The following is a 13,841-nucleotide window of genomic DNA, read 5'->3' as shown; positions in this document are numbered from 1 at the left end:
CTACTTGTGAGCTCTCTCTGTCAAATAAATAAATAAAAATTTTTAAAAAATTTTAAAAATGTGGTATCTCAATGCAACTAGATGCAATGGGATATTATTCAGCTATAGAAAAGGAAATCTTGCCATCTGTGACAACGGATGGAATTTGGGGCATTATGGTAAGTGAAATAAAAATCTGACAAAGATAAATACTCTAATCATCTATGTGGAATTAAAAAACAAAAACTCATAGGAAAAAAAAAAAACAGACTTGTGGTTGGTTAGGTGGATTTGCAGAGGGGAGAGGGAGGATATGTGACGGTGGCCAAAAGGTACAAACCTCCAGTGGTAAGATAAATGAGTTCTGGGGATGTCATGTACATTATGCTGGCTACCATTAATAATGCTGTATTGTATATTTTAAAGTTTCTGAGAAAGATCTTTAAAAATCTCGTAAGAGAAAATATTTTTAACTGTGGTGATGGATGTTAACTAAACTTATCATTGTAATAACTCTGTAATACATACACATAGCAAATCATTGTTAAATACCTTAAATTGATACTATGTTATACTTCAATTATATCTCAATAAAGCTGGAGGGGGGGGGATGTGACTTGATGCAAGCAGCCTCCAGTTTCAACTCCTGATGTGTCACAGCATTTGTATGGAGGCTGATTTCTCCTCAGGCTGCTCCTAGCATACTAGCCAGGCCATTTCTGCCCAATGCTGAACTGCCATAATGGGTAATCTGCTCTAACATTCCTCTATCAGGCTGGCAGAGACTTTCTCAGAACAGTTTAGGTCTGATGCTCTTTCCATTCAATTTTCTTGTCATAGGTGTCAAATGCTTTTTCCTGGCTACTGTTCCTTCTCCCTTATACCCTTCACTGCCATCTTCTTCAGAACACCTCTAGCACATTTGGAGGATCCAAAGTGACACTAGCATGGATGCTTTAAACAATAAACTTTTATTTTTTAAAGACTGTATTTATTTGGGATGCTTGCATTGCTCAGTTGATTAAGTGTCTGCCTTCGGCTCAGATTATGATCCAAGGTCCTGATCCAAGCCACCCAGGTGCCCCGAGAAAATTTAAATTTTATGATTGAATCAGCTTAGACCATCAAGAGGATTTCTTACTGTGCTGGCTTTAATGGATTGCATTTTAGTGTCATAGTACTGATCTACATTGTGGGATATCTCAAAATCAGAACATACTGCCTCAGTCACCTAGGTGGCTCAGTGGGTTAAAGCCTCTGTCTTCGGCTCAGGTCATGGTCTCAGGGTCCTGGGATCGAGCCCCACATCCAGCTCTCTGCTCAGCAGGGAGCCTGCTTCCCCCTCTCTCTGCCTGCTGCTCTGCCTACTTGTAATCTCTCTGTCAAGTAAGAAAGTAAAATCTTAAAAAAAAAAAAAGAAGAACATACTGCTTCTCTTGTGCAATTAAGATTTATTGTGAGCACAAGAGAGAGCGAGCATGCAAGCAGGGCTCAATCTCACGATCCCGCGAGCACAACCTGAGCCAAAAATTAAGAGTTGGCTGTCCAACCAAGTCATACGGGTGTCCCTGTAATTTTCTTATTTCACTCTTTGCCAATTTTGTTACAACTCTAAGCAAATGTATAAGACCTGATACTATGTATGATTCTAACCCTTCTTTTACCGTTTTGCCCTTTATTACAGCTTCTCCACCATTTGTTTAGTACAACTCTGGTAAGTCACATTAAATCATTTTTAGGGAAACAAGTCACACTATCCTAAATTATTCCTTATGGTGCGTGGTATGCATATTCCTCACTTGTTTAATTCTCCTGATTAAGAAAAAGTTATTGTTATGAGCTGACAGGGAATAACTGGAGAAAATATGAAATAAAAGTTTTCTTATATAAAATTCCTTAGTCAGTCAATGAAGTGTAGAGATAAGGAATTATCAGTCTAGGAGAAATGTCACAAATGTGTACACGCACATACATGCGTACACACAGTGTTCCAACCACAAAATCTTATAAAAGGAGCTTAAGTAGGAAAACCAAGAAGTAATCAAGAAAGAAAATTTTATGGACTTTAATTCTGAGATGAAAAGATTCAGCAGCTCTTGAATAAGATATCAATAATCAAAATTTACAGAATTAAAGATCAGTATTTATTATTCAACTATGTGCTAAGCACTATACATGTATTATAGCAAAGCTATACTTACACTTTAATCTAGTAAAGTGGGCACAATTATTCCAATTTTTATAAATACTGCCTTACAGCTTGAAGAGGGTGATTTGTCCAAAGTCCATGTAACCAGTAAACAATGGAATTAGAATTTGTATCAATATCTGACTACAAAGAATATCAGTATTTTTTGTCTTAAGTACTAGGGCTGCCTCTGTATACACACATATGTATCAGATCTTCTATAGTCTCTAGTTAAAGAAGATTAAAACATAGTGAGTAATACTGTGATGAGTGTATGTCACAGAGTTGTCAGAGTGAAAAAGAAAAAAGTTGCACTTCTTCAGAAATTAAAAAAAACACAGAAACAATTATTTAGCATGGACAGATAAAGTGGGAATGGAAAGGGGTAGGAGTAAATCCATGCAACACACATGTATATGTAAAATGATATATATTTTAGTGCCTATGTACTAAAAGGAGAAAGTAATCATTTCCAAATATATTACAGAAAAATCAGTATATCAAGAACCAAAGGAGTTTGCAAAGTGAAGAAAACGAAAGGATAAAGAGAATGACACATGTGGAGCTAGATTTCAAGTCTAGCCATATGGACTGAAGTGAATTCATAGAAGATGGAGTGGGCAGGAATAACTGCCAAAAGAACAAATCACACTCCATACTATTTCATTCCCAGTTCTGGTGTTTTTATTTTAGAAAACACATCAAATCAAACAGGTTAGAGCTACTGCTTCCTTGTTCTGGGTATTTCTATACTCCATTTCAAAAAACATACAGTCAAATCTATCTTCGTCCATTCTGTGAATGAAGTAATAAGCAAAAAGGATCACTGGTTACTTCAAAAGAACCTAGAGGGGAAAAACACACACAGCTCACTTAAATCAGATTTAAACAGTCTTTATAATTAAGATGAGAAAAAAGAAAAAAAATATTGAAAATTAACTAATGTGACAATAAAATATTACAAACCGTCTAGACTACCAAAAAAATTTACAACTGTTTTTTTTCACATTTGCCTTTGTGATCTCATCTGAAAAAGGTATACTAAGTATACTTAGGTATGGTCTGTTATTCTGACATATAAAGATGTATTAGCAATATTATCCCTTAACAATCCTATTAATATAGACAACTGTGATTTTAGTCAGAAAAACTGTACCAAGAGGAAAACCTTGAGGCAAAAATAATTCTTGCAAAACTTCACACAAAATAAAACACAAAATTGTAGCAAAACACCTCAACAAACAAAATTAAATTTAAATGTTATGCTCTTACCCTATTATCCTAGGTTACTTTTTTTTTTTTTAGATTTTTATTTTAAGTAGGCTCCATGCCCAATGTGCAGCTTGAACTCACAACTCTGAGATCAAGATTCACATGCTCTATGGACTGAGCCAGTTAGGCCTCCCTACGTTACATTTTCAGTAAGTTATACAATAAACAGTAAATTTTGGTTCAGATTAAAATACAAGCTGGTTATCTTCTTTCAGTTCTAAAGCACTGCCATCTCTATATGTACCATCTCTATATGAACTATATATGAAAATTTGTAATAAAAAGAAAACTGTCCAAAAAGATTTAGAAATTCCAACCATATTAACTTAGGGTGCATAGTTTTGTGTTCTATAAATATTTCTTAATAGAAGATAAGTTCCTTTTATACTTTTTTTTTTTAAAGGAAAGAATACTACATATTTAGACAATGGTACCAGTTATTCTAGCTTCACATTACTATTCATCCATGGTATAGTGATCTAAGGAATCCATTCCTCTTCTCCTTAACCTGAAACTGCAAAGAGCCTGAAGGCTTCTTTGTGTCTTACCTTAACAAGGGATGCCTTTTCATTACCAAACCTTACAAATGATGTGCTCATTAATTTTACATATAAGCCACCTAAAATAGTCACCCACAGCTTGCCTTAATAACCTTTATTTGAATAGATTCCCCACCACAGGAGATAACCATAAGCACAGTGATAACTTTTTATTGGTATATCACAGCTCTCATCACAGAGCATTTCATTTCTTCTAATACTACAACAGATTTAGAAAGATGCATGCTATATAATGCAATGAGCACTTTATTAGCAGGTAGGAGACTTGGGCCCTTGTTGTGGTTCTGTAATCTTGGGAAAGTTACTAACTTCTGTGAACCTTAGTTTCCTTACCAGCATATTCAAGATTGTAATATCTAGCCTATAAGCTTTCCAGCTTAAAAACTCTAAACTTCAATCACAGGCACTTGTATGCGGTAGTTCAATCTGCTATTACATATGTTAATAGGAAACAGGACTCCTTTTCTTTAAATAATAATTTCTCTTTTGGATATCCTGTTTTCACCATCTATAAAACTTGAAAACAATTATTTATGCGCTACTTTAATGAAGCTAATTATCACTTCTAAATGTCTACATATATCCTAGAAAAAAAAAGACTCATTGTTTCAATTACTTTTAACTTTTATCTGAAAGACTAAATGTTTATTTTCTCTCCAGTTATAAAATACCTAAGTCATAATGCCATACTGCATATTTCAAAGTTGCTGAGAGTAGATTTTTAAAGTCCTCATCACAAGAAAAAAAGAATTCTGTAATTATGTATAGTGATGCATGTTACCAAGACTTACTATGGTGATCATTTCCCAATGTATATAAATATTAAACCATTGTGTTGTACATCTAAAACTTACATGTCAATTATATCTCAGTAAAAAGATTTATTCTCTAGTAAACATCTATAAATTAGTAACTGCTTTCCTGATTTCATTAGAAACTTGAAAAAAATCAGAATCAATTTGAACTTAAGTCTAGATGAAATTAAGAACCACAGGACTTTTCTTTCTGTCCAATTGATCTTAAAACAGCTTGTTTCCAGCAACAATAGATACTATAGTTAAAATAAACTTGCAGCTGAATGAGTAAATGGATCTGCATCTTACTATAAATTTCAATTCCGAAATTTAATCTTTCCAGGGACCTTAAAAATCCACATTTCTTCTATGTAGCCTCTCCAAATTCTAAAATAGGTAATTACAATGTTGATACTCTGATTAAAGTGTCTTAAGGTAGTTACTGATGCAAAGAAAAATAAAGCTGTTTACCCTGAAAGATACAAACACGGACAATGCAAATGAGAAGGGGAGGACATACACATACAGAAAAAAAGGGAGGCAGAGATGAAAAATGGCAACACTGGGAAAGTAAACTTCTGAGGAAATGAATGAGAGAAGCATACAGGGAGACCAAGAGGAGGAAGAGATACACAGATAGGGAAGAAAATACACAACTGAAGAAAATGGAAGAGGGGCGCCTGGGTGGCTCAGTGGGTTAAGCCTCTGCCTTAGGCTCAGGTCATGATCTCAGGGTCCTGGGATCGAGCCCCCCATCGGGCTCTCTGCTCAGTGGGGAGCCTGCTTCCCCCACTCTCTCTGCCTGCCTCTCTGCCTACTTGTGATCTGTCAAATAAATCACTAAAATCTTAAAAAAAAAAAAAAGAAAATGGAAGAAAGTAAGCACAGAGACAGAAAAACAATGAAGAAAGGTGAACAGAGTAGAATGGATGAGCAGACACAATGACAAGGAAATGGGACTAGATAAATAAGACATAACAGTTAAAGAAAAAATTATTTTTACCCCATAAGTTTTCCAAATTACCTACTTTTGTTGCTATCCTCCCAGTGTTGCTACTAAAAAGGAGACACTTTATTTTCTACAAAATGGTTAAACAATATACATGTCATTTATTTGGTAGATTTTTAAAAACCTGACTTACTGTGAGAGGCATAATTTTTGCCATCATTGAGATTCACATATTAGATGTGAAAGAATAACTTGATAGGGGGGGATACTCTTACAATGTATACATCTATCAAGTCATTATGTTGTACACTTTAAATATCTTAACACTTGTCAATTATACCTCAATAAAGCTGGAAAAGGTTCATATATATCAATATACTGGGGAATCCCTAATTTTACACAATGCTAGTTTTTTGTTTTGTTTTTTCTCCCCCCCCAAAATAAATAAAATGATAGTACCTTCGTTAGGCCAAATTCATCCTAAGGCAAGGACCTAAAAAGCCATTTATGATTTCATACCACAATGCCATATATACCAGTAGACTGATTAACACATTCTTAGTAGAAAATAACTTACCATTTAGAGTCAAAATCCAAACATTTTAGTCCTGTTTCCATTTTTTGCCCCCTTTCCTTCACTTGGTATGTTATGCTCTATCTCTTCTATGTAGATTCTTTCAGTAGCCGTCAATCTGAAGAATTCCTTCTTCTGCTGCCACCTACCAGTTTATCTCTCTGCTGCAGCAGAAGGGTATATAGAAAAAGTTCTTGCTTACTATTCAGATTAAATGGAAAAATTCCTTTAACATTTCATATTTTCACAGGTGTATGAGCTTCCTCACTGATTCCCCAAGACCTCCCCACCCAAGTCAAAACAACAAAAATCCCAATCACAAAAAATTAAACAATGTATATGATCAATATTCATGCTAAGCTGGGAATTTTTTAAGAGGAAAGATGTAGACACTCAGCAGTTGCCATCTCAAGGAACCATTTATTTTGTTATACTTTCCTTTTTCACCTATCCCTACAATCTTATGAATAAGTGAGCAACTTAAAATTTTAATGAGTGAGTCCACAACTCCTGCAAATTTTAAGTTCAGAGACTATTAAAAGAATTGTGGAAGATGCAGCAATAAAGGAGTTTTTAATAGTAATTCTAGAAACTAAAGGCATTAGGTGCTTTACCTGCATGAGTTTTCAATGTTCTGGACTGCTTATTGCTCAATGGCTCTGAATACATTAAAACACGAACACATACGCCACCTATATTTAAAATAGGGTAGCATTTGTATGCCCATATAAGCACTGGGTATATCTTTTGCAAGATTAAGTCACTGAGTCCTTTTAAAAGGACTGATCACAAATGCACATTTCCTCAAACTGTATACATACACACACAAAAAAAAATCAGGGCGAAAAAGGGAGACAGAGGGACAAATGTAATAGCAGTTGTAGAACTGGAAATTAACACAACATAAATGTTTTCTGTTTGTTAAAGTCCTGAGATTAATTTCTATTCCCATTCCCTTTGTTACTGAAGGTTTAGGTTTCAAGTTTATTCTGTATTAGCTATTAAAGAACAGTATCCACTAATGAATAATAATAATGGCTTGTTTTTGTTCCACCCCCCTACTACCTTTACCCCAAAACAGTTTTGCCAACATAAAAAAAAAAAACAAACACTGACATAAGCACCAAAGGCTAGTCAACAGTGGCACTGCAGTTACATTGTTTCTACTTTCTCATTCCTTCCCCCGATCTCAAACCCCACCCTTTGACCTCTGTATATGGGATGAGCCTGAGCAGGAGAGTTGGTGATGTCAGGACTGCGCCGTTCCCACGGATGCTCCTAGAGGCCTGCTGTGCTTCTGGGAACTGGGGCACAGTGATGTCTGTCTGACTGAAACCTAAAACAACAACAATTCACCCCACCCCTCATGTTCCCAAACCCCACAGTAGCAGCCAGGTATATATGCTATATAAGGCCCAGCTAATAAGTTTGAATATGATGAAATCTGAAAGCAAGACTGTTCTTAACAAGTCCGTGACCTTCATGGGGAAGCTGAATGGAGACTGTTAAATTCTCCAAGTCCCACACAATCACATAGTCCACACATTCTAATGCTCGCCATTCTTAGCAAGAGAACAAGGTTCTCTGGTACAAGCCCTTTTTAGTATATATCATAAATTTCTTCAGGAGGCAGTTGGGATTCCTCTGTTAGTAAATTTTACTTCAACACATAACATATTTTTGTCTTAGGATGTTTAGGGGAGATATGGCCCTATCTTATATGAGTGAATTGAAGCACAAAACAGGTTAATGATTCATTTTATGCCTTCAGCTGTAGAATGCATAACAAGCCATGATATCCTATTAGCTAACGAGTGAACTTAAAACCTCTTCAGATAGGACATCTAAAGTCACAGAATAAAATTGTGCAGAAGTCTATCCTGAAAAGGTCCTGACCACTGTCACTAAAGTTCTACCTAACAGAAGAAAAAACAAACAAAAAAAAAGGATTATCTTCCCAATGATAACAACTCATATTAGAACTAAAACTTTGGGAACGACAGAAGGAGAAAAGAGGAAAGGGCAAGGGACTGGTGTAGACAGAGAAAGGTATACTACATTAAGTAACAGAAAGGCTATATTAAAATGGACAAGTTGTATTGCTATTCCTGCCACTAACTTTGTTTTAGATTTTATAACTTTGGTTAATGGGCTTAATGATTTGTGCTTCAGAAATGCCCTCCAATCTGATCGAACCTGTAATTTTTAAAAATTTGAACCACTATGATAACCTTAAACTGTTCATATCTACCTCTTTGTTAGAACTAGTGTCTTAGAAATGCTAAAATGATTAGTTCCTGAGATCACACTGTTCCTAAAATTAACTGAAATGCTTTCTATTATCTTTGTCTCATCATTCCTTTTCACTTTCATAATGATGTCACAGAAAGAGAAGCACTAAGATCAACTCAACACTATGGTGAGTTTTTACCATATATATATATAACCTAGAACCTAATTTTACCTTTTCAAAACTCTAGTTTTCCATACCTGTCAACTCCTAATTGATGTCTTTATACTGTGAGCTCACTGTGTATTCCGAACACCAACCCCTGAAAAAGCTTAAGCCAGAGTAGCACAATGGAAGAAACAAACAAACCCAAAACAAAAACAAAGCCAAAAGTCACACTCTGAAATACTTAATTATAGACATATAAGCAAGGAATGGAGTTATCTAAATGGCTAAAGTAAATCCCCAAAGTCCTGAGTTCATCCCAACCAATTCAAACTTTACCCCCAAAAGTTCTTCTTTAATCAAATTATTTGTTAGATATACTTATGCATTATTTTCTATACAAGAGTTTTTACAAATCCATGGTTGCCTTTAAAGTACAGAAAGAAAGAAAAAACTTTAAAAAGAAAGTAAAGTTAGCCTTGCGATGGAAAGAAAGGAGAATCAAATTACCTGCAAGCAGGCTGGGGCTGTGCCTGAATCCAAACCGCTGCATTTACCATTCATTATACAGCTGCATTATTGGGGGAAGGGGAGTTTAGAAGGGCACTGACCCCGAAAGTTCTCAATACTTCTCACTCATCATCAGGAAGGGGGAAGAAGGAAAGTTTTTTCTCTGGGTATTTTTTTGTTTGTTTGTTTTTGTTTTTTTGGCTCCTGAAAAGGCTGGCAAAGAACAGTAACAGTGCAAGCAGTTAGAATATTTCTTTAAAAATAATTTTAAAAAATGCAAAACATTAAGGAATTTAAAACACCAAACTTCCGTTAATATAGAAAGAATTTTCACTAGAGTTAGGCAGCCACCCCAAAACAGCATGGCAAAAGGGCACTGATATAAAGGAAATAAAATACCACACAAAAATCCAAAACAAAACTAAAAACATTTCAAATTAAACCTGGAAGACTAGAAGATTCCAACAGCAGATTTCTGGCCACTACTGAAACATTCCAAAATCCAAGCTTCAAAGGCGCCTAAATGTATCTTAAATGAAACTTTGGTTGTTGTTGTTTTTTTTTTTTTTTTCAAAGGGAAAAAAAAAAAAAAAGAAAGAAAGCAGTGAACCTGGTTATAAATCCTGCAATATATTACATTTAAAAATATCCTAGTACAACAAAAACAAATTTTAAATGAAATTAAACAAACAAACAAACAAATAAAAACAGTAGCAGCAGAGGTTACCTGTCTGAGCACCTACATTTTCTTAGGAGGGGATCGTGTCTCACCAGCCATATAGCCCATAAACCTTCTCAAAAAGAGTGAGCCAGGAGAAAAATGTAACACAAGATTTGATTTCACAATGTCTCTACGCTCCCCAGACCCCAAACTGGGGATTCACTGAATGAAGAGAATTTGTTTTTCCACTGTTTTCTTCTTGAGAAAAAGAAGAGATGATTTTGAAAAGTCAATTCTTTCAATGCCTTCGATACCTTCTTAAAAGTCTGATAAAGTGCTTGATGAAAACAAGTCTCTTGGTGATTTTTTTCTAACGTTCCAGCATATTTTCTTATTGATAGCATATACAGAAAGATTTCAAAGTTCAGTGCAGCAAAAGCCAGCAGAAATGACCAATCAATTATTAGGCACCAAAAAAAAGAAAAAAACTATTAAAAATTTTAAATGAATAGGTCGTGTGTGTGTGTGTGTGTGTGTGTGTATGTGCGCGCGTGTATGTAGTCCAGTTTTCATCATAGGTAACATAAAAACAGTATCAGAATTACTTTTAAAATACAATTAAGAATTACAATTTTAACAATACACAATTTTACAATAATTCAGATCTGGGCATAAGAATTACACATAATTGATAAATACATTTTTACCTCTCATAATAGCAATGAAGATTATACAAGTATTAAACAATATGAAAATATATTTAACTTTCACTTAAATATCTGGGGTGTTTCATCTGGGTTCTTCCAGAATGATTTGTTCATATTCTTTACCTTAATTTGAGGGAGTTCAAGAAGATATTCACGTTTTTAAACTCTAAGATGATCATTCCTAACCTCTTTTTTCTAACGTGTGTGTACAAATCCAGAAATATGTTGGTAAAGCTATGTTTTAATATAGTGTGAATGCACAAAACATTGATCAGTAGTGAATAAAACTAAAGGTGAAATAATATGATAATTATCATATATGGTTAGTTTGGTAAAATAGTTTTAAAGGCTATCTACATTTTTCCTGATACCTTATCCCACCCAACACAAACCCCTGAGCTTTTCATCAAGTAGAGAGGGTGTTCTATTAATGTTTTAAAAATTTGCAAATCTATATAATGTGATATGTAAGTATTTAATGTATTATAATTTATGTGACAACCAGACACTCTCTACACAATCATATGAATGACTTAATTAAGCACTTCTTTCTCCCTCATTTATTTCTCTATCCCAAATATGCATCCTCCTATGGTCATTCAGTGAAAGAAGTACCAAGTATTTCTTTCTGTTAATGAGTCAGAGGTACTTATAAACATACGTAAGGCCCCAAATAACCCTATGCAAGTCAAACTCTTTTATATGAGATTAGAATATCCTAAAATAAATTAGAAAATCTTCTTCTTATCATCTTTTTGAGGTGAAATGAGACACTGCACAGATTAGAGGTACTATTCTATTTGCCAACAATCAACCTTTCACTCAACTTTAATATTATTTAATTCTATGGAAAAAAAAAACAAATTTTATTACATTCCTTTTTAAAATGGGGGAAAAACTGTACAAGCATGATCAAACCTCTGTTAGAGCTGGTTAATACTGATCTTTTATTATTGCCTCGAAGTCTCTCTAGTAGTGTCCGAGAAATTATGTTTAAGGTCCATCTGAAGGAAAAAAGCACTGGAGAGGCAAGAAAGGACTCAGGTAAAAGCTTCAGAGGATTGCAGTAAGATGGAACTTGCTGTTTAAAAAAAATTACGTTGAGCTCTGGAGCATCTCCATTTCTTAACACAGCTTCCAAACCCATTATTCAAATAGATTTACCCATGTTTTAAAGGCTCGTGTTATATGCCATTTTGGGGCTTTTATAAATTCAGAAATTAAAGAAATATAAAGAGTGAACAGTACTGAAGGCTTCAGAGTTGGGCTGTAAGAGACTTAATACTGCAAAATAAGTCCCCAAACAAAAACGTCCAATCCACCCCACCCTAAAACCTATGTATAACAGGAGAAAATGCACAGCCAGAAGCATAGAAAAGCATGTAGCCTTAAATAAATCATACACTGAACAGTCTAGAACCAAAGAAAAAACCAAACAACATACATATACATAAAAAGGCCTAAGAAGCATCTAGTCTCTTTATGTCTTTAGTGAGTACCTCTAACCCAGTGTAGCTATTAAAACAAGTTATCTGATATTTAAAGTAAAAACTGTGTTTCCCCATCATGCTCCATTTTCTAGAATCTATCCTTTTTTGACTGGTTGGTGTAAACAAAAAGCAAAACACATACACATGCATGCGTGCACACACACACACATATATATATACTCCCTCCTAAAATGTGAAAAATGCAAATATATAATGCTGGTATTATAAAATCACTTCAGCTTTATACTTAAGAACTTATAGGCCCTTAATCTGCCCCCCAAAAATATTTTTCCTTGTCCTTATACTTTAAATGCCCAACCACCAAAAGAAAAAAAGGAAAAAGGAAAAGGCTTTAAATGCACATGTTTCAAGTCAGTGTCTTGTTAACAAAAAAGGTAGCACTTTCTTCACTTTGGCCATTGTTAAAGATGCAGGCATAGATCAGGGAATGTTAGACTAGCATGTATTAAAAAAAAATTGCAACATTAACAGAGCATATATCTTTCAAAAAAGGTTAAAACACTAACAAATACAAGTCAACGCACATATTTTAAACTAGTGTAATTTTATCTACATTGGAATAAATGTCATTTTGTGTACCACACATTGCAATACTGTTCATTTCCCTTTCATCATACGAAAATGCCAATTCTGTCATTAAGAAACCTTTATTGGATTGTATCAATGTTGCCCTCCCACCCAAATTAAAGGAAAACCAAAAAACAGAAATAATAAAATTCCAGTAAAAGAGCGCCTCAAGACTTCATAAACTATGAACATAAACTTCCTAGTTAATACGGTAGAGGCAGAATTTTCAGATTTGTAAAAATTTCTATAATTTAGGTAGATCTCTTCCTCTCTCATTACAAATCTTTGCAACGTAATGTGAAGTTACGCTATGCCAAAATTTGTAGCAATTGTACAAAAGCAAAAGCAAGGGGCCGTGAAAAAAACTGTGTTCTTCATGGCCTGAGAGCATACACATTGAGTAATTTAAAGGGTAATTTAAAAGGTAATTTAAAAGCCTGACACTTCTCTGTGTCTCACCTCTTCTGCCATTCTATCTGTGGTATCTGTAAATGAAAGTCAGTAACATCTTAATAGCAGAGGTCTAATCTAGCTCCCCTTGCTTCTCTCCTGACTAACTCTACTCAATTTTCTCTCATCTTCCTGAGTACCTTCCATGAACAGCATTGCAAGTTGGTTTAAAAAAAAAAGAAAGAAAGAAAGAAAAAAGAAGAAAAAGAAAGTGAGTTTTACAAGGGAGTTGTTGGTAATTATTTACCGGTGGAGTCACTCCACCAGGAGTTTGATCTCATTGGCTATCAGCTGGTTCATGTTGAACAGGCCCCCTGGGAGCTTGGTGAGCAGCTCTCGCTCCGTGCTTTCAGGGTCGCTGTCAACAGAGCTGGAACTTGCGCTCATGTTGTCGACAGCAGTGCTGGCTGGGGGACCCAGCTCCGGCTCACTAGTCTCACTGGCCGTGGACACCACGGAGAGCAGGGACATACGCCGGGTGAGCCGGCCAGAGGGCAGGAGGGAGGCGGCATAGTCCGCTATGATACCAGCTACATCTAGATTACAAGCCTTATCAAAGGCGATGAAACCTACATTTGCATTGGCCTCGCAGACACAGAAGGAGCCGTCATCTTTCATCAATAGGTCAATGCCACACACATCCATCCCCAGGATATTAGACACCTGGATAGCTAGCTGCTTCCCCTGTTCACTCAAGGAGCACATCATCCCCACACCACCTGGC

General features: G+C 35.3%; 1 protein-coding gene and 1 long non-coding RNA gene across 3 annotated transcripts in view; both read right to left on the bottom strand.

Moving 5' to 3' along the window:
* Nucleotides 1-2,824: 2,824 nt before the first annotated feature.
* On the bottom strand, nucleotides 2,825-10,659 carry LOC308348207. Of its 2 annotated transcripts, XR_013967319.1 has the most exons (4): nucleotides 9,222-10,333; nucleotides 6,931-7,008; nucleotides 6,320-6,480; nucleotides 2,825-3,012 (listed from the first exon to the last, which is right to left on the bottom strand). It is a non-coding gene; the product is annotated as an uncharacterized lncRNA (long non-coding RNA). The 2 variants fall into 2 exon arrangements; XR_013967318.1 differs by lacking the exon at nucleotides 6,931-7,008 and having other exon boundaries at nucleotides 9,222-10,659.
* A 2,079-nt stretch (nucleotides 10,660-12,738) lies between these two features.
* Nucleotides 12,739-13,841, bottom strand: part of RIMKLB (ribosomal modification protein rimK like family member B) — a 58,751-nt gene continuing 57,648 nt past the window's right edge. The window contains exon 7 of the mRNA XM_080812180.1: nucleotides 12,739-13,836. Within this exon, the coding sequence (XP_080668306.1) occupies nucleotides 13,373-13,836 (464 nt within the window). The 3' untranslated portion in view covers nucleotides 12,739-13,372. The remainder of the gene's footprint in view (nucleotides 13,837-13,841) is intronic.

The sequence above is a fragment of the Martes martes genome (assembly GCF_963455335.1).
Source record: "Martes martes genome assembly, chromosome: 8".
NCBI lineage: Eukaryota > Metazoa > Chordata > Mammalia > Carnivora > Mustelidae > Martes > Martes martes.
The sequence above is the reverse complement of the archived record's forward strand: the minus strand, read 5'-3'. Positions and strand labels throughout refer to the sequence as shown.